At 48.4% G+C, this 21,266-nt stretch overlaps 1 protein-coding gene across 3 annotated transcripts in view; it reads right to left on the bottom strand.

The window, feature by feature from the left end:
- Positions 1-21,266, bottom strand: part of PITX1 (paired like homeodomain 1) — a 43,698-nt gene that overhangs the window by 13,486 nt on the left and 8,946 nt on the right. For 2 of the 3 annotated variants that reach the window (XM_083428942.1, XM_083428944.1), the window contains one exon: positions 2,678-2,827. In XM_083428942.1, the coding sequence (XP_083285068.1) occupies positions 2,678-2,827 (150 nt within the window). Of the gene's footprint in view, positions 1-2,677; positions 3,397-21,266 lie in introns of those variants that run through there. The other variant, XM_083428943.1, reaches the window with a different exon arrangement.

Below are 21,266 nucleotides of genomic sequence, written 5' to 3'. Positions count from 1 at the left end.
CTTTAATTCGCATCTGGCATGTTTATCCTAAATCCAAGGCTTAGTACTGAATTAATTTCCTTGAAATGTATTTCTTTGAAACGTCGTTTTATGTATCGGGCAGTGAGGATCTGAAAATCCTAAATAAACGAGCTCTACTGCAAAAAACCAACACTCCTCAATTCCCTTTAAGTCGCCGATTAATGCCTATCCCCCGCTCTGGCTGTGCTTAAACTGACTCCTGCGTCCATCTGGGAGCTCTGAAAGCAAAGAGGCGAGTTCAAACGGTTACATGGTTCAAACCCCAAAGTGGTAAATGACCTTATTGCAGCCTGTGATAGCCCTCTTTCCAGTAAGCGGTTTGCAAAGCAAACAAGGCCTGGAACGCGCTCGCCTCGTTAAAAGTTTCCTTGGTGGTGTCCAAGCCAGAAACCCATCGCTACCCAGATCCCACCCACTCCAGCCCCGGCTGGGCTCCTCCAGCTCGCCATCCCTGGAAAGAGGGTCCGGCTGGCTAGCAGCACAGGGAGAAGATTTCACTTTGGGGCGCCTCCTCGAATTGGTAGAGGGAAGGAGAGCTGCCTCTGACACACACACACACACACACACACTATATATATATATATATATATACACACACACATATAAATTATATACATATAAATCTTTGGAAGCGCCATCCATCAAGGCGATTGAGATCTTGGCCTTTGATTTATCCCTCTTGCCCGTTTCATTACAGGGGAAAAAAAGGGGGGGGGGTCTGCCTTCTCCAACGGGCCTCTGATACAGTTTCAAATCATAACACACATTAGGCTTAATTGGTCTTAGCACATTTTTCCACTTAGAAGAAGTGAGAGGTACTTTGTGTCTTGGCGTGGACTAGCGCGGGCCCTGCTCGCTGAACCGCTTTGGGATTTATGAGCCACAGTTTAGGGGGACAACGACCACTGGGAAAGGTCCCCCCCCTCCTCTTTCCCACAGCTCCCTCTCCCCGCATCAAGACACATCGGCCTTTCAGCCTAGGCCCGGCGGCTTTCAAACTGCCTTTGGAAAAGAAAAAGGGGGAAGGAGGTTTCTTTCTGTATTCCGTGAGTTGGATTTAAGGCGCCTCCTTTGCGCTGGAGCTGCTAAAACCGAAGCTCCCTATTATTTTAAGACCTCGTCAAAGCGCCCAGAATCATCGATTTCCGTGGGAAAATCTAGAGGCAATAACGACCATTCCCAGCCCTGGTTTTTTTTACTGCTTTTGTTACACAAACTAGGTTTGTTTTAAGTTGTCCTGCTTCTCTTGATCCATTTTCCTTTGTCTAGGGAGTTTATGCAGTGTATATGCATTCTCGGTATCATTTATATTGTGTAGATAGCTGCGCGTGTGTTTTACAGATCCGTATGTCGAAAGTCACAACTGTCTATGCAAAGGAAAACGCACGGGGGGGGGGGCGGGAGGTTGTTCGAGAGTTATCAAAAGATACTTAAATTTAAATGAAGCCAATATATGTATTGACCTGAAAAACGAGGCTGCGATCCTGTGCACACTTACGCAGAAAGAAGTGTGGCACAATGAACCTTGATCGCAAGTAGATTTGTATAAAATTGGGCTGCAAGTCCCAAAGGTTTCAGTAGATCTCCCTTCCAAGGGTGCACGCAGTATCCCGGCCATAACCTCTTCCTGTGCTCATTTAAGCTTCCAACCCTCCCCATTCACTTCCAGGTTACAATCTGTCATCGAGGCCTCTAATCGTGGTTTAGGTTTCTCGGGATCTTAACCACAGAGCTCTGGAAATTAAATGGCAAGGCAAGGAATAGGGCCGTATGTACTGACTTGAGGGACAGGGCCTGGGTGTCTGTGACTCTGTTTTGTGTTGAAATAAAAGATAACCTTTTCAGCGGAGGGGCCTTATTATATGCGGGACATCCGCCAAAATTGAAACAGGCCGACAGTTTGGAGGGGGGAGAAAAAGAAATCCGAAAGTCTCCTTAAAATAACTTTAAGCATTAACTTTAAGGCTGCGATTATACTACGCACGTTTACCTGCGAGTAAGTTTCAGTATAAGCATCTACACACACACACACACACACAGAGAGAGAGAGAGAGAGAGAGAACACCACACACCCGTCCCCTTATTTTGGCATCTTCTAAAAATGATTTTCCCCTTTATGAAGATATATTGTAACATAATCCAAGTTTTACGTGGGCAGCCTATGGAATAATATAGATTCTGAATGTCTGGATTTTTCAGTCTTTCTCTCATGTACTCCCACCCTTCACCCCCCTCCTGATTTTTGATGGGTGCTCACCCATTTTGACAGAGAGATATTTTTACATGTTGTACGGTTTCCAGGATGGAAAATAAACCCATCAGAGCTGACATGCTTTCAGAAACATTCTACAAAAACCGCAGTCGGAATGGCAGCTCTCAAATAAATTTATAGCACATAAATTTATGTGTGTGTGCAACGCCAATATTTCGCTTGGATGTGGAGAGCAATATACGACTATATGTTAGAAAGTTTTAATCCCTCCGCGCCTCTTTCTCTTTCGGTGATTAACATAGTTCTGCATTCACCTATTTGGTTAAAAGACATAAGTCCTCCGGCGTATCTTCCCTTGGTAAGGAAAGCAGGCGTTTGCCCTGTTTTCTTACGTGACGCAAAGAACCCCAAGAACGACGACACTCGAAGGACGTCAGCTCTTACCTGGGACTTCGGTGTCGGACGATTCGCTGGCGGAATTCTCGATCGCTTCCCTGGCCTCGGACGATCTCTGCAAATGGAAGCTGGAAGCCATGTCGTGGGGCGCCTGGGGAGCTCTCAAGCCGTCGGGAACCCTTTCCAAATTCATCCCACCTTTAAAGGAATCCATAGTAAGAAGAAGACTCAGTTGTGCCCGCCTGTGCCTTCGGGGAGGCGCGCGCGCTGCTTTCCCAAGACAGGGCGAGGGTTATTCCACAGCGGTTGCAAAAGGAGAAGTCTGCTTTGGGGTTTTGCTCTGATTTTGACGGGTTAAATCCACTCGGCTCCGGGCTGGGCTTGGCTCGCTGCGGGACAGGCGGCGCCAAGCCTCGACGGGCTGTGGCTGCATATGCGGGGCAGTGGCAGCAGCCCCCCGCGCCAGCCAGCCCCTTCGATGGAGAGCAGGGGGGCCGAGCGCAGCAGCAGCAGCAGCAGAGCGCAGTGGCGCGAGGTGGCCGCTGGCGAGCGAGGGAGCTCCGAGTGCGCTGCCCGCGCCCGTAGGTCTGTAAGCTGTCTCGTAGCTCCTCCCTCGCCGAGGTTCGAGACCTCCCCGTCCCTCCTCGCGCTGAGATGCCTTCCCTTCCACGCTGGGCCGGCCTCAAGGGAGCTGCCTGCGAGCCGGCGGCCCAGGCGAGCGCTCTCGGGGGCTGGCGGCGGGGCGCATTTCTTAAAGAGACCGCGCCGGGGAAGGAGCGCTCTCGCCTCTCTCCCGGGTGGCTTGGCGCTGCTCTCGCTCTCTTGCCTCGCCTCCCCTCGCTTGGCTTTAAAAGAACCGAGGCCCCGGAGCAGCCTGGAGCCAATCAGGTGGCTCCTCTTGCCTCTCCATCAGCGCCTGCCTCCTGCCAGGATTTATGGCGCAAGCCAAGGTCCCATTCCAGCCAAAGGGGACCTTCTGGCATTGACATCACCGGAGAGGGGGGAGGAGGAGGAGGAGAGGGGCTGGGGAAAGGTAGATCGCCCCCACCCCACCCCCGCCAGTCTCCAGGAGGTTTTCCTCTAGGGAACGGCCAGAGCTTTTAACCCCATCCTATTGGAATCCACGAAGCCTCCCACTTCAGTGGCATCATACGGCGCCCACTGTTTGGTTGCCAGTGCGCATGCTCCACTTCAAAGGGGATTAGTTCCTTCCTAAGAACTCCTGTCCCAATTTACCTGTAAACGAGGCTGGTTGGAGACCGAGAGGCTGAGCCGCCAGTAAACCGGCCATAGGATCGGCTTGTGCGGCTTTTGTGGGGGGCGGCGGCGGGGATGGGATAGTCCAAATTGATCCTTAAGGCTTCCTTCCCCAAACAGGGGAGTGAGCCCTACTGAAGACTGAAGACAAAGGGGTTTGCTGCTGAGCAAACCGGCACAGGATTGCTGATAAAAAAGTGGGGGCATGGGATGAGCTCCCAACACCATTTCGATGCTCACGTGTGGATTTGCTCGGGATTATCATGTCTCACCTTCCCAATAGAACTTTCTGTGCCGATAGGATTGCTCAAGCCTAAACGACTTTTAGGCACAGGACATAAGCCGCAAAAACCAGCCGGGGGTGTGTAGTTCTTTCGGATTAAATGGCGTTGTGCAAAACGGGTGTGCTATTGCTTAGGGCTCGTGGTGTAAGGTTAAAGGGAGGGGGGGAGCACGGGAATGAATTCAGCCTAGTTGCTCTGGTTTCGGATAGGGTGGTGGCATGATGTTCTAACTTCTTTTAGGGGTTCGGAGGTCCCTCCGCGCCCCTCCATCAATTTAAGAGCGACGGAGAACATATTTCACCCCTGGATATAAATCCCCATCGAAAAATCCAAGTACAGTGATACTCAATACATTTTAAAGAAAAAGCAAATTAAAGTATTAATTAGGACCCGCACCCCTTTTGCAGGATAAAGCACCCCAGCCAAACACTCTCTCTGGGACTGCTATACAGTGGTACCTCTGGCTACGTACTTAATTCGTTCCGGAGGTCCGTTCTTAACCTGAAACTGTTATTAACCTGAAGCACCACTTTAGCTAATGGGGCCTCCCGCTGCCATCGCGCTGCCGCTCCACGATTTCTGCTCTCACCCTGAAGCAACGTTCTTAACCTGAGGTACTATTTCTGGGTTAGCGGAGTCTGTAACCTGAAGCGTCTGTAACCCGCGGTATCACTGTAATGATGGCGTGGAAAGGTTGAACATAGGAAAGTTTTCAGTTTGTTACATATTATCCTTAAATATATCAGTGAAAGAACTTGCCTAGCTGCCTGTAAACTGGCGACCGGGGAGCGGAGTCGGGAAATAATTTGTTTTCATGCGGCAAGAAAGGCAACGCCTTTCCCCCCTGGCCATTTCTGGAGCCTTTGGGCTGAAGGTATAAGAATCCATGCCCCAGCCCCCCCCCCCCCCCCAGCACGCATTGCCCTGAGGCTGAATAAGAATTTGCCCAATTGTTATTCTTGAAGGCCAGCCGGAGATTTCCTTAATGCGGATTTATTTGGGTTAAAAGAGAGGCTTTTCTGGCGGGATCCTACCATCACCTGCCTGGGTAAGTTGCGGTGCCCCCAGTGTTGCTGAACTGAGCGATGGACTCATTTCTGAGACCCTTTGATCTCTTTAAAAAGTAGAGCCTTTGGGGAGTTTTCCCTCGCGAGGCGAAAACAGTACCGCTTAAGGATGCAGCCTTTGCATTCCGTGGGAATGTCTCTCGACCTTCCCGTGGCATTTGGATCGCAGCCCACGTGCACTGAAATTCTCGTTCTTCAAGTCAACCGGGAGGCCCATTAGGGATTGCCTCAACGTGCGAGGCTCTCATTCCATGCAACTTCGGGAGGACTACTTGGGAAACTGGTTGTGGATTACAGTTTGGAATAATAATCCCTTTTGCTCCTGTGGTTTAAAATTCGCCTCTTGGTTGCCTTAAAACTGGCCTCCTAATCTCGCCCCATTTTGGAGCCCGGTGCCACTTTTGGGGCAGGTTGGATGATGATGGGAAGGTCGTAGCTGCTGCCACGTGCGCGCGCGTGTATACATTTTGGTGACTCCCTAATGAGTTGTTTACAGATCTGTCGACCACCCTGAATTCACACACACATCTCAGCCCGAGAGGCCAACTTCTGAATCCGACTGCAAGCCCATTTCAAATCGGGGAGCGGCTCTTCCTATTCCTACTCCTTGAAATCTCTTCTCCAAACGGGGCTCAAGGGCAGAATATAAAGCCTGGCTCTCCCTCCTCCCACTCAGTACTAAAAAAGAGACAACGCCACTTTCAGATCCTCTGGCAACCATTGTTGAAATGTTTCTCTCCAGAAGGCCGGCTCGGTAGATCGGTTGTGGTTTGATGCCTACCTAGTTATAATATCATTCGCACATGCACCATTACTAAAGGTATCAGCGGATAGCAATAAACCAGTTGATAAGTCTCATAGAATCCACCTTACATTTATAAGTCCTTTAGTTGGCTATATACAGTGGTACCTCGGGTTAAGAACTTAATTTGTTCCGGAGGTCCGTTCTTCACCTAAACTGTTCTTAACCTGAAGCACCACTTTAGCTAATGGGGCCTCCTGCTGCCACCGCTGCGCGATTTCTGTTCTCATCCTGAAGCAAAGTTCTTAACCCGAGGTACCATTTCTGGGTTAGCGGAGTCTGTAAACTGAAGCGTCTGTAACCCGAGGTACCACTGTATATAACTCTTAGTGTTGGTGCATATTAAATTCCACCTTCACCTAGGAAGAGCTCTTGCACAAACCTGGGATTGAGGCATGTGGGCCTGGGGATAGATTCCGCGTCTATACACTGGAGAGTGCTCAGGATCATCACCTATCAACTCTGTCTTGTCTTTCACCCACGCTAAACAATAAATGCAGGATATAATGTTATTTAGCATTCTTCCTCTTTACAACTTGTCTGTTGCGGACAGAATATGCAATTTTTTGGATAGGAATGCCGAGTGTAGATGTTAAAGAAAGAAATCGCATCACAAAGAGATCAGCTTCGAAGCCGGACCTTTCCCTGTGTCCTGTTTAAGGAAGCCTCCTCCCCGCCCCATTGTGGAGCATCCCAAATCCTTCCTGTAACCCCGGAAAAAGGAACACCGGGAGTGCTTCAGCAAGCCGAAGCACAATTCCTTGGAAACTATTCCACTTGAAAGCAATCAGGAGGCCTTGTTCCAAATAGAGGTGGTTTGGGCCGAGAAGGCCACTCCTTGCAAGATCTTGCTTGCTTCGCAGGGCTGATGAAACTGTGGTCCTCCAGATGTTGCTTGACTTAAAATTCCCATCATGCCTGACCATTGGCTGCCTGGGATGCTGATGGGAGTTGGAGTTTCGCAACATCTGTAGGGTCACAGGTTCCCTTCATCCCTGGTCTAAGCCGAGTGCCTATGCTGAAAGGATGGTCTCCCCAACAGACTGAAATCAGAGACAAACCTCTCTGTGCGTATGTGTGTGTTTTGAAGGGCTGTGTGGGTTACATAGAATCATGGACAACTATCTAAAGCAAGAGTGGGGAACAGCCCTCATCGCCCCTTGCCATTGTCATGCCGGCTAGGGTTGTTGGAAACTATAGTTCAAGGTTCCTGGGTTCCCTTCCCCCCTTGAGCTAAAGGGTGTCTTCGTTTCCCAGCTCCCAGGTTCAAAACAGGTTCGATTCGGCCCAAAATACTTTCAGAGAGAAGAAGAAATCTGTGGTTAACCTTCATGCTCCATGTTGCGGGGAAATGTCACTGGAGGGAGTTTTCTAAAAAGGGAAAAGAGCCCCAGGAGGTCAGTTTCTGTTTAGGAAACTCCTAAATTCCTATACGGGGCTCTCTTCTTCTTTAATCGCACCCTCCCCAACCAATGTGCGAAAGGAAGACTGGAGAACTGTCTTGAACAGACTTTTCCTAGACAACCCCAGAGCGCACAGCTCTAACGCTGACTCAGGGCCGCCGAACCACTCCCCGGTTAAAATGGCCCTTCAGCGTTTCACTCTCACTTCTCTTGAAACCACCGACCCACCCACTTGCTCTGAAAGCGCCGATTTCCTTAGAAGCTACTTGTAAGTAAGTGCGCCTAGGATTCCAGCCTTAATCCAACATCCCTGCGTTTTTCAGCTGCTTTAGGCTCGGATCCTAAATCCACAGCTTAGAAAGGCGCTTCAAATCACAGGGGCAAAAAACTTCCAGGGTGGCCGGGACAACCTTGCGTCGATCGCCCAGGGAAACTCCTGAGCTCTACAAGTCCCTCTGAACAAACTCTGTGGCCTACACCAGGATCACTCCGGAATCAGGTGCCAAAGGCGGTTCGAGTGTCAAGAAGAGACTTGCTCCGGGGTTGTGCCACCAGAGGCTGCTGGCAAGCCGGATCCACCAAGCTGAAGTGGCGGGTGGGGATAAATCATCCATAGAAGCATAGAACGGTAGAGTTGGAAGGAACCCTGAGGATCATCTAGTCCAACCCCCTGCAATGCAGGAATATGCAGCTGTCCCATATGGGGATCGAACTCGCAACCTTGGCGTTATCAGCACCATGCTGTAAGAACCTGAGCTATACACGGAGTGTTTTCTCTTGACACCCGTTCCTGAGGCCAACAGGACCCAGCAGTTTAACTCCAGCTGCATCATGGGCTGTGAAGGAACTCAAAATTTGAGCTCCTCCGTGGCTCCGCTTGGAAACTATTTTTCATGAACATAGGATGCTGCCGTTTACTGAGTCAGACCATGAGTCCAGCAGCGTCTCGAGGGTTTCAGGAACAGGACATTCCCAGCCCCACCTGGGATTGAACCCGGGACCTGTTGCAATGCGAGGCAGATGCTCTGCCCCTGAGCCACGGCCCTTCCCTAAGTGGTGCAATGGTGCGGGTGATCTGTTAAACAAATGCACCGCCAGTGACCCGCATTCTCTGCCATCGTTATGACGGTTTCTGTTGACAAAGCGCAACGGAGCTATGGGATGGAGCTCTCAGAAACACCCCATTGGGGTATTTATTCTTTTATTATCTGCGTCTCTTCCTCCCCCGGGGTCCAGTCCCAAAACTACGACCTCTGGACCGTGTTTTAAAGTGACAAAATATTTGCCTGTGCTGATTTCAGATACAAGGAGCCCAGTTTGTTTTGTGGGGGTGTATGTGGATTGGGAGTGGAGTTTTCCAAAAGAAAATAAAAGACAAGCGCTCCAGAAGTCAGTTTGCTTAACCGAAACTCCCAAAGTCCACGGCAATTTCGTCTCCTTGAGTTAATCCCCTCTTATCGCCCCTCCAGCAGCAACGCATGGGCGAGAAAGGTGTGAAACCAAGCCTGGAGATTTCGGCTGCACAAATGCAACCTGCCCTTTCTTTCACTAAATCCGATTTCCCTCAGAAAGGATGCACCCTAAATCAAGAACATCGATTTCCCCAAACAAACTAGGTCTCGAAACCCCCTTCCTCCCCTGATTCACGTCGGAAGCTAATAGAAAACACAGCTGGGTTTCTCCCCTATGAGGCTTATCAATCGGCAGCAGCCAACAGACCAAGAGTGCTGTGGCACCTGGAAAACGAACTCGTTTCTTCGAGGGCATGCATTGAATTCGGCACATAATCCTGTGTCATAATTAGCGCGCTGTCTTGTCTCCTGGGTGAAGCCACAACGGGGTCCCTAACCATGTTCGGTGCGTCTTTGGCTTCGCACGCATCCCCCCTACAAGTTAAGGGTCAGCGGATGTAACCTCCAAGGCAGGCTCATTTCGTTTCGGAAATGAAATCCAGCATAAAAAAACACAATACGTTCTAATCTCCCCAGCCCTCATTTATTCCCTTTTTAATTTAAATTTTATATTAGTTTTACAAAGGGATGATCGAGGCACTGCTTGGTTCCAAGGGATGCGGATCCCCTCGCTTTCTGATCTTCCATGGTTATGGCAAAGTGCCATTGAGACAACTACCCATGAGCTGGTTGGACCAGCTGGGAAACGGAAGTGACAGAGACACAGGAAGCTGCCATCACACCACTGGTCTGCCTAAATCAGTATTGGACGGCTGCAGTCTCCTGGATTTCAGGCTCTACATTGGGTTTCAGGTGGGAGTTTTACTTACTTCTTTAATATCCCGCCTTTCCTCCAAGGAACTCAATACTTCTCCCCATTTTGTCCTCACAACGACCCTGTGAGGTAGGTTAGGCTGAAAGCGAGTGACTGGCCCAAGGTCACCCAGCGAGCTTCATGGCTGAGCAAGGATTTCAACCCTGGTTTCCCAGGTCCTAGTCCAGCACTACAACCATTACACTATGCTGACTCTTTCCTCTGTCGTACCTGGAGATGCCAGGGACTGAAGGTGGGACCTCTCGCCTGCAAGACAGATTCTTGACGCCTCAGCCACAGTCTGTCCCCTGGTATTGGCAATCAAATTGTAAAGAGCATTCATCTGAAATCTAAGGGGATAATTTTCCAGTGTCTGTGTTTATCACTGCACAATGCATCAATCAGTTAAAATCCATGTTTTCTCTTAATTTGCTTGCCGGTAGAAATATGATTGAATCAACCACTCCCCCCCTTTCTTTTTTAGAAAAATGGCATGTTGTGGTGGGGAAATGACAAGTCTCCAGTCGAAATCAGAGGGTCGCAACTCATTTGCTGCAAAATAAACATCGACAGACTTCACCGAAAATGTTCAGGGCAAGCAACCTGAGACTTCGAAGTTTATTTTCTTGAGGAACGCCCTCTGCATTGTTTCACTGAAAGTTAACACAAAGGGACTGAATTGCCCTTATCTCTTCTTCAATGATCAGCTGAGTGGACTGGGAGGGAGGGAGGCTGCAGTCTGTGTTAGAAAGCCTGATGTGGGAAGCTGCTGTGGCAAAGGGAGACAGGGCCTGTGACAGTCACAGAAGATGGCATTTGGGCAGGTGCAAAGGACAAGGAAGCTTTAGCTCTCTCTCTCTCTCTTTGCAACTTTTGCAAAAAGTAACTGTGAATCCTATGTTACCTTTCAACCATGTCATCAGAAAGCAATGAGAAAGAGTTTGAGTTCAGCATAACTCTTATTTGGGCTGGATGTTAAGCAAAAAAGAATAAATGAAACAGAGGAAAAGAGAAAATAAGAAGTTGCAGGGTATTTTGCAAAAGGCCCTGTTCATAATTTGTGTTTTAAACATACAATTTAGGGCTCTCTAACCATGATATGTTCCTCAACCCCCCTTTTTTTTGCTTGACATACAGCCTGACAAAGAGTTCTGTTGAATTTGAAAGTTTGTGACCTTTTAGGGTTAGGAGATCCTAATATAGGCACTGTGGAGGGGTCAGTGGTAGAGCATATATTCCTAGGTTTAGTTGCCAGCATTTCCAACCCAAGTACAGTGGTACCTCTGGTTACATACTTAATTTGTTCCGGAGGTCCGTTCTTAACCTGAAACTGTTCTTGACCTGAAGCACCACTTTAGCTAATAGGGCCTCCTGCTGCTGCCGCTGCACGATTTCTCTTCTCATCCTGAAGCAAAGTTCTTAACCCGAGGTACTATTTCTGGGTTAGCGGAGTCTGTAACCTGAAGCATCTGTAACCCAAGGTACCACTGTATCAGGACGAAACAAGTCTGTGGCATACTGTTTTTGAGGCCATGTGGATCTGTTAGGGGACAGAGCAGGTAAGAGCAGTGGCCCATAAGCCCCAGCCAGCATGACTAATGGTTAAATATGATAGAAGTTGCAGCCCAACAACTTAGGGAGGGCACCAGGTTCCACCCCCCCCAAAGGAGCTTGATTATCCAGTGGTGTGACTCAATGAAAGACAACTTCTGCTGTGGGGTGGGGAGCCATGCCAATGGAATAGATTTCCTAGCATAGAGAGATAACAGAATCAAGAAAACATAGAGGAAAATGTAAATCTCTAGGGCATTTTAAATCTTCACAGGGAAGAACTGAGGACTTTGAAATTGCAATATGCCACAACGTGCGCAGCAGCATAGTGCAGTGGTTAGAGTGCCAGACTCTGGGCTTCAAATCCTCACTTGGCCATGAAGCTCACTGGTTGACCTTGGGCCAGTTACCATCTTGTACCTCGCAGGGTTGTTGTGGGGATTAAATGAGCAGGGGGCTCCAACATAAACCACATTGAGCTCTTTAGAGGAAAGATGGAATATAAATGCAATTAATAAATAAATAATGAAATAAGTAAACAGTGGAAGAGGCAAGTCTTCCTAGGAACATAGGAAGCCGCCTTTCATCAAGTCAGTCCATTGGTCCATCTAGCTTGGCACTGTCTATGCTGATTGGAGGTGCTCTCCAGGGTTTCAGATGGGATTCTTTTCTCAGCCATACCTGGAGATGCTGGGGACTGAAGTTCTGCATGCAAAGCACCTGCCCTGCTGCTGAGCTCCATCCCTCCCCCTTCCTACTATTATTTCACCATCATCATTTTATTAATTATACCCCACCCATCTGGCTGGGCTTCCCCAGCCACTCTGGGTGGCTTACTGAAAGGCTGACAGTCCTCATGGAATCAGAACTTTTGTCTGCCTAAGGTCACTTCTTTTTACCATATCTATTAATAGGATTGATATGCCGTCCCTTATCACATGGGAACCTCAGGGCAGGTCACAACATTTTTAAATACAACAGCCCGTGTCAGAGAGAATATAAAATACAATTAAAATCAGAATCGCCAGTGCCTGTATTAAGTGTTACAATCAGTAGTTAGAGGAACCGAGTGGACTTCTTTATTTAATAGGGCCTAGTCAGTAGCCAAAGCAGCCACCAAAGAGGAACTAACTTTCAGAAGCTAAGAGAGAATTCTTTGAAACCACGACCTCCTGTGCCAAAGATGCAACAGCTCAGGGTCTTCTGGCATGATTGCCTTTCAGTGTTGACACTCCTGCAGCCAATTTAAAACCAGCTTCAAAATCATAGCCTGTCCAAAGAGGCCTGGAGAATTGCAGTCTTGTAAAGTGGCTGGGCGCTGGTCCCACCAGAACAAGTACGGCCACCACAGTCCACTGCAGGACCATCTCTTTGAATGCAAAGTTCTGCAGGATGAATGAACGCCGAGAGGAAGATCCATCGACTTCTAACTATCCTGTTCTCTTCCTCCCTGACCCATTTTGCAGCCTGACCCTTTGATATGAAACTCTTTGCTCAGTTTCGAAATAGCATCTGCTTAACACCTCAGCCCTCCTGGGGGGGGGGGGAGACATTTATTTGGAACACTACTGATTCTATGCAGCGTTGCTTACTCTCAAGGAGCGATGCTCACGATCGAGTGTGGCTGCCTGAGTTTCCTGGCCAGGAAAACGTTCTCATGGGCTAAGGGGGGTTGTTTCCAAAAGAAGCAACCCCTCATCCCCAATTATCCCCTTCTGGAAATCAGTTTCTTTTCACTGAAGGGGATTGGATGCGTGAGCTACAAGGCCTGGTGGTGTCTGAAAACCCCAAACTGCAAGCAACTGATGGGCGCAGATGCATACTTGGGGAGGTGGGAAGAGGGCTGCCTTGATGTGGGCCCGCCCCACACAGACGTCCATAGGCGCAGATCAGCTGTAACAGGGGCAATGGTATTGAATCTCCGAGTGCGTAAAAGTGATATTTTAAACTGGGTGCGTTTAGTCCCCCCGCCCCCGTCAGCTCCTGTAGAGGGGTCTAGGAGTCTGAATTAAACCCTCGATCCCTTAAAAGAGTGGCACCCAGCGCTGGGCTCTGCCAAGTGGCTGGTGCGACTCCGCAACCCAAAGGGTCCCCGGCCGGTGCTCGGCGCTCGCTCTCCCCTCCTGGCGCCTTTCAAATAGATCCGTGTCGGCCTGTCATGTTTTCCGAGCGCGGAGGGGCATCCGGAGGCAGCCGGTTGGTGCCAGCGGAGCTCCTGCTTCCCTCCTCTTTGAGCTGTCAAAACTTACACCAGCCTTTTCCATTGCAGAGAGAGAGAGAGAGGAGAGAGACCCACCCGTGGCTTTCAACGAAATCTCCCAGCGGAGCCTCCGGGGTTTGTGGCTTGGAGAGATCTTCCCAGCCAAACAACCAAACAACCGCCGTCGGTTGGTTAGCAGCCTTAGCCGAGTGGAAAAACTACCGAGGAAGCCTGCGATTGTCACCGCGGTCGATCTCAACCCGTCTCGCCTCTCTCGCCAGCCAAGAGCAGTTTGGTGCGGCGGAGCTGGGAACCAGGAGGTGGCGGGTTCGAATCTCACCAAGCGACGCTTCTTATCTCTAGCCAATAGGGAAAGTGGAGATATTGGCCCACCTTACAGGGTTGGTGTCGTAAAAGGCGGCGCACGTTATTAAAAACATGACTGCCGATCCCAAATGTGTTTGCCTTGCTTTGGAGGCCGTCCGTAGCTTTCAATGGGGCTTGCGAGGAAGCGCGCTTAAACGTCCTGCCTTTGTTTCACACGCATTCCTAAGCATATTTGGGAAGCTATTCCCATTGGTTTCCTTGGGATTTTTCTTCCAGGTCAGCATGAATAGGATTACAGGATTTCCTCAAGTGGCAGTCTCTTTTACGAATTTGTAAACCCTCTAGAAGGAAATTTGTTGTAGCTAACCAGTGCTAGTCCTGCTAGACTATGGATGAGCACCACTAATTTGCCTCCATTGACTTTAATGTCTCTACTCTTTGTTGGATACAGCCCATAACCTGTATTCTCCCATGCCATTTCATCTGTATAAAGTAAGGGGGTCCAGTGAAGTACAGAGGTACCTCGGGTTACATACGCTTCAGGTTACAAACGCTTCAGGTTACACACTCCGCTAACCCAGAAATAGTGTTTCAGGTTAAGAACTTTGCTTCAGGATAAGAACAGAAATCGGGCTTCAGCGGCGCGGCGGCAGCAGGAGGCCCCATTAGCTAAAGTGGTGCTTCAGGTTAAGAACAGTTTCAGGTTAAGAACGGACCTACGGAACGAATTAAGTAAGCCGAGGTACCACTGTAGGGGACCTTATCTCTTGTAATATGTTTTCCCACTCATACTAGTTGGTATGACGGAAGCGCGCCGGTTCAAATGGAGGAATGGATGGAGAGGATGGCAGATGAGCAAGATTTCGTTAGTTAAACGGTTCTGATAGGTTTGCCTTTTTTCCCTTTTAAAGCAGAAGCATCAAAGGACGCACACTCACGCACGATATACGTTTCAATCTGGAATTGCGACCATATAACATGTGTGGACGTAGGATATCAGAAATAAAGGCCTTAAAGAGACCTGTCTGGTTGTTGGTGCTCTTATTTGAGTCCACGAGAAACATCTAACCCACTCGCCAGTAGAATATAGAGATTTCACGTTTGTGCTTAATTAATCTTGCCGCGCAATTCATGGTAAACTTACGGTATGTTCAAAGTGGGTTTTCTTCTTTAATCCTAGTAGGTTATTTTTTAATTCTTATTTAATTAGACGCTCTTTCTGCCCCACGTGTCTATCATTTGGAAGCTGCAGCTGAAGGGTGATGTCATCAAGCTCCTTTAATGCATGCGCATGACGTCACAGGCTGGAACTAATCCCGGTCCAGAGGGCTCTCAACTTGGCGACCTCAACTTGGCGCCCTCGATAGCGTCCACTGATCGTCCTATGTCAGGACGTCTTGAGGGGGCTGGCTCGATTTTCCACGGGGAAATTCTCCTATGAATGCGTTGGACGCCTTATGGGAAGGTGTGCCAAACCGGAGTTTTTTTTCTTATGTTATTATAGATTTATTTATTAAATTTATATTCCGCCCTCCCTCCTAAAGGTGCCCAGGGCGGCAAAGACAGAAACCATAAAACAATCAAAACACCCGAAAACATTTTTTTAAAAAAACAAACTAAGAGCCATTCCAATGCACATATTTTGGAGAGCAAAAAAAAAGATACATTTGCCGACTTCTACTCTTAACTATGGATCGCAAGGACGACTCTCATTTTACATACCCATGAAAAACAGGACATGTCCTAGAGATAGAAGACATATGGCAACCCTTAAAAGCTTCTTTGGAAGCCTTTTTGTTGTCGTTGGCTTGTTCGGGAACAACTACAGAACAGAGAGTCAATTTTAGGAGGATCTGGTGGGGCGAGGGATGCAGGGCCTGTATCCAGCGAAAGGGGTCAAAGAGGCTTGGGAAGGCCGAACAGGAGGCAAGAGGTTGGGAGTGAGCCAGCAGGAGAAAGGAGGAAGATGGGCACAGATGGGAAGGCAGGTGTCGGAGATGCGAGCCTGCACATCATTGAGGGTGTACTATAGAGGGTGAATGAAGACGGCAGGAGGGGGCCTTGGAGCAAACCAACCTGGCGGGCGGAGAGAGGCTGGGGGGAGAAGGTCCACCTGCTTGTATTTCAGTAGCACTTTCTCCGTTGAAGACTAACAAGAACACAGGATACGGTCAGACCTATCTGGTTCAGTATTATCTACACCAGTTGGCAGCTGCTCTCCAGGATGTCAGGCGGGGGCTTCCCGCAGCCCCACCTGGAGATGTTGAGAATTGAACCTGGGTTTTTCTGCACGCAAAGCAGATGCCCTGCCATTCCCCACATTAGTCCTATGCCCACTCAGTGGATTTAGGATCGCGCTGAAAGACATGGGACGCAATCCTAACTCACTTGTGTGGGCTATCTAGATACAGCAGTCAAGTCCAACATGAAGTCGTTGTCATTGAACACCGTGGATCTTTCTCGCCTTGGCTCAGCGAGGTAATTTCAGGCTCTGGATTGACAGTGAAACTCCATACATGACTTTTCAGAAGCAAACTCCACCGAACTCAATGGGAAGTGTACAGGATTGCAGCCTAAACGGCTTTAGGGTTCTTGTTTTTTTTCCAGATGGCAGTGTTTTACTTCCCTGACTTGATAGGCCAGTCAGGCTGCATTTGGGGGCCCTGCTACTGATTCCGTCGAGTGGGATCCTAGACCTCTAGAGCCCCGAGACCTCTGCCCTGACGGCAACGCGGGTTCCTTACTCTGATCGGGCGGAAGCTGATTCTGTTGGAATCGGCGCGGGTCTTCCTCCCAGAGGCAAATGGGATTTGATTCAGGGATGCAAGCGGGCTTGTGCGTTAACAGCAGCAGTGCAGTTCTCACTTATCTCTCTCGTGATTATTAAATCCAGATTTGGTGACTAGGGGAAACAGCAGCAAGGGCGGCCTGCACAGAGGAGCCGACCAGCGAAACCTTTAAGCCGGAGTACTCGGCTTGTGCAGTTCCAGCCACGGGGGGCATAAACCGAACAAACCAGTCCGAATTGAACCAGACTGTGGGCCAGAGCCGCGCTTTAAAAGGTCAGTGCAACCCAGCTCTCGCTTTCCTGAAAGGTCTGAGGTCTGTTTGCGTTCAAGGAATTCCAGCAACCTTCCTACTGAAGACCGAAATTACCCTGAACCGATTAACTCTTTGCTTCCCAGGGCGACCACACATCTGAAGGCCTTTTTCCCGGCAGGTAACTTTCATTTCACGAAAAGTGCCAAGGCATTTAAGTGGAAGTAAGTAAATCCACGACGACAAACCTGTTTTCTTTTAATGTGTTGAGGGTCCCGGTGTCAGGATGGTTGCAACGGCCCATCTGCAACAATGCTATCCAGAACCAGGATCCCGAGCCTGACATCTTATGCACGCCTCCTCAGAAGTATCCCATTGAGCTTGGTAAGCGACTTACTCCCAGGAAAAGGTGTATAGGGATTGCGGCCCAAATCTGCGGCCTTAAACGCATTTATTAGGGAGCAAGTCCCTCTGAACACAATGAGACTTGCTTTATCAGTGAAATGTAGAAAGTTGCGCAGTAAACTTCTACACGACTTGTTTTCTTTCCCGAGTCTGGGATCAGGCTAGAAGGAGTTCCTCCAATTAAAACCTGGCTATAAATCCGGATCTAAGCCTAAATTTCGAAGCTGCAAGCATGTTTGTTTTGGCTGAAAATGCAAGTGAATGTGTTGTTGGGACGCAGTTTGTCTGTCTTGCGACAACGGGACTGCGCCGTTTTTTACTACAAGCCTTGTTCCTACAGGGAGGTTTAAGCGTCGCAAGAAGCTATTCCCAAATGCCTGCATTCCCCTGGGAACAAAAATGTGCTCCGGACATAAAGTTCATCACAACACACTCACGAGAAGGCTGAAACGCGATTGTAAATCAAGCTTCCTACCTGGCCATCAATCTATTAAAAAACAGGTGCAAAGGTATTTGTATAGTTCAAATGCCAATGCTGGGACGCGGTGGCTTAAAAGTGGTACGTGTGAAACGCGGTTTGGGGTTTCCGGATGGCGCTGCTTGGAGCTGTTCTGAGCCAAAATTGTGGAAGGTTGCAAAAAGGCTTCCCCGCCTGACCCCCGCCCCCTATCTGTGTACAAGAAAAATACCTAGAGTTGTTGAGCTGGATCTGTACGTCCAGGAGCTCCTATGCGCTCTGGATCCGTATGCCTATGTATTTGTGGGTTTTTACAATAAAGTCCAACTCGATCACATGAATGTTCAGACTGGGCGATTTCTCTCCGCCGCTTGGTCGTTTTGCGACGGCTAATTTCTCAGTAGTTTTCTAATGTTCAAACTAGCAGCCCACGATGTGTGTGTGTGTTTTTAAACTTGATGATTCCTTTTTAAAGAAAGTCTCCCCGCCCACCTTGTACAGCCCGATCCATAAACCAGTTAAGTTATAATATAGAGCTGATTACTAAACAGGGTATTATGCACAGGACAGTAACCCTTAGATCTCACTTAAAAGCCACCTGGCAGCAAAATCTGGAATTCCGCCTCCCCCCCCCCGCTCGATTTTCTGCAGGTTTATTAGCGCTAAACAGACTCATGTTTCGCCGATAAATTATTGAAAATCGTTAAAGAGTAAGTGACACCGTTTCCTCTCAAATTCCAAGGAGAAGCCTATTATAATGAACTACTAGTTTATATATTAGGCAGTCTTCTGACGCACAAGCTCCACAAACGCTCCTAGGACGACATGGATATTATTTTGTGTTTTTTAAAACAATAAAAACTCCTTATTAGCAAGCAATATTTTAACTGACTGATATTCCCAGTCAGTCCATCGTGCTTTCAGTAGGGCAAAGCGTTGGATGGCTGCATGAACCTCAAGGGTGAGATTTTGGTCTGGATACAATCTAAGCGCCCGGAACAGGGCTGAGAGCAATCGCTGTCTGATACAATCGATTGACGAATTCACACGTGCAAGTTAATCAGGTGGCTTTAAATGGGACTTGAACTGGTCCTTGAGCCGGTTCACTCCGGCAAGCAATCCTGTGCCCTGGTCGGGCGTATCCCTTCCCGGCAGAAGTATTGCGTTGCGTTGCCCAAGACATTGCCAAGACCAACTGGGTTCCGTAAGAAACGCTTCCAGCCAAGAAAGGGGGGGGAGGAGAATGCGTAACTCTCGACAGAACTTGTCCAAATTGTTATGCTTTATGGACAGTTACTGGGGAGTAAATTTCATTGGATTCAGTGCGACTTAACATCCGCGCATTTTTTTTTAAAAATGCACATGCTCTGGTTGCATATGTCCCCAAATGAGGACAGTTGGTTAATGAATAACAAGGTAAGCCTATGTATGTCTACTCAGAGGTAAGTCCCCCTGAGTTTAATGGGACTTTCTCCCAGCGGGATTGTATCCTTAATACGGTATAATTCATTGCACACAAACACGTATGCGTGGATGGCAAGTTCTGACAAAAAACTCGTAGGAAGACTTTTGGACGTTGGTTGACTTGGGGCTGTGCTCTCTCCCGTGGAGGAAGCAGAGAGTTAGGAAATTAGGGAGAAACATTATTATTATTATTATTATTATTTATGCAACTTGAGTCCACTTATTTCAGACTCACCAGCTGTACTTCGATTTGCGCGCTGCTTGCCAAAGCAAAATATGCCCCAAGATTTCTAAGGAAAATATGTAACTGTTTTATCAAGAAGACAATGAGACTGTGGGTGGCGTTGAATGATGTGCCCATTCTCCTCTTCCAGACAACAAACAAGAACAATAGCCATTTCTATCTCGTCAGGAGAGATAAGTTCTATCTGCACAAGAAGGTGCAGCTCGGAAAATGGCTAGAAGGAGAGGGAGAAGGGAGATACTAAAAAATTGAAAGGCAGAATAAAGCTTCAAGCTGCGCTTGAGTTGGCCTACATCATTCTGTTCACTATTAAGGCACGCCTTTTACTTTTAAACTAAGTCTTGCTTGGCTGTTAGTTTTAATGATTTTACAAAGCGACAAACAAAATAAATACCTAAATAAAGGGTTCTTGCCCCAAGGATCTTACAATCTTCATTTTGCCAGGGGGAAGACAACTGCGCAAAAGGAAGAGAAGCCTTCTAAAATTATGGATATTTGCATGGGAGCAAGCCTTCCTAAATGTATTGAGCTACTCCTTAATTTACTCCTTAAGGACAGCAATCTTTAGTTTACCTGTGCGTTTACATAATCCATGGGTGCAGGCAAGGGTGGGGCAGGGGGGCAATTGCCCCCTAGATCAAGTAAAACAATAGAAATACTTAACTAACTGACCAATCACGTCGGTTCTGCCCCCTAACGAAAGTCCTGCCCCCCCATACCAAGTCCCGCCCCGCCAACAAAAATCCTGGCTACGCCCATGACCTAATCTGAAAAAACCTGTTGTAAATTATTCTCCGATTGCACTCATAATCTTAAAATATGGGACACGACTCGCTTTTGAGTCCTCTATTTTCCCCAAGAGAGTATTAGACCGGCCCCTAACAGACCAGCCTTGTGCATGTTGACTTCGAAGTAAGCCCGGTGGGGATACTCCCTAATACATTTTCTTAGGACCGCACTGTGCTTCTATCCTGATCTCAGGGTCATAGAACCGTAGAGTTGGAAGGAACCCAAGTGTCATCTAGTCCACCCCCCTCCAATGCAGGAAGGATATACCTTGTAAGAAAGGAATCGACGTAGCTGTGTCCTTTTCTTGGTCTTCCTCATTTTTTGTCTATTTACATATAACCGTTCTCTGATCTATAACTGGGGGCGGGGGGGGGGGCTATTCTAAGCTTCGCATCAGTGGTACTGTATTCTGTTTTGGGGTGAATACTTTCTGCTTCTGCATTATTTTTTTTAATTTAGTATAAAACAGCACACTGCTGGCTTGAGGTTAAATGGTTGTACCCTCGACTTTGAAACCTACCAATAGCGCAATCCTAGGTCTGTTTATGCAGAAGTCTCACTGAATTCAACGGCGCTCACTCCGAAGTAAATGTGCATGGGATCAATTCAGTTTGTATACAAGGAATTCGGATTAACTGGTTTGTCTGCTCAGAGCTGTGGAAGCCAAATAATGAAACCAGGAGGGAGGTGGAAAACATTCAATGGTGCGCACACTAACGGCGTAGGATGGGACGCGACTGGTACGTGTTGAACTCACAAAAAGCAGACAAAAGCTAATATCAGTCAATTATTAAAGCCTTAAATCGCCAACGAAGACCTCCGCGTGGTTTAAATGCAGTTCCTCGCACACATGCAAAGCACACAGTTCAAACCTTGCGTCCCAGGGGAGGGTGAGCGCCAGCCACGTCTCACCGAAGCCCGAAAGGCAGGAAACTAACCCCACGGATTGCCACGAGACTCTCCACTGCGCGCACTGAAACTTAATCTGTCCCGTGTGTGTGTGGGGGGGGGGAGAAGTTCGCATCCCGCGCCACCAAACCCAGGAGACAAAGACACTTATGCGAGCACCACGACAGCTCAAGA

The sequence above is a fragment of the Podarcis tiliguerta genome (genome assembly GCF_965153285.1).
Source record: "Podarcis tiliguerta genome assembly, chromosome: 2".
Taxonomy (NCBI): domain Eukaryota; kingdom Metazoa; phylum Chordata; class Lepidosauria; order Squamata; family Lacertidae; genus Podarcis; species Podarcis tiliguerta.
This window is presented reverse-complemented; position numbering and strand designations above follow the sequence as displayed.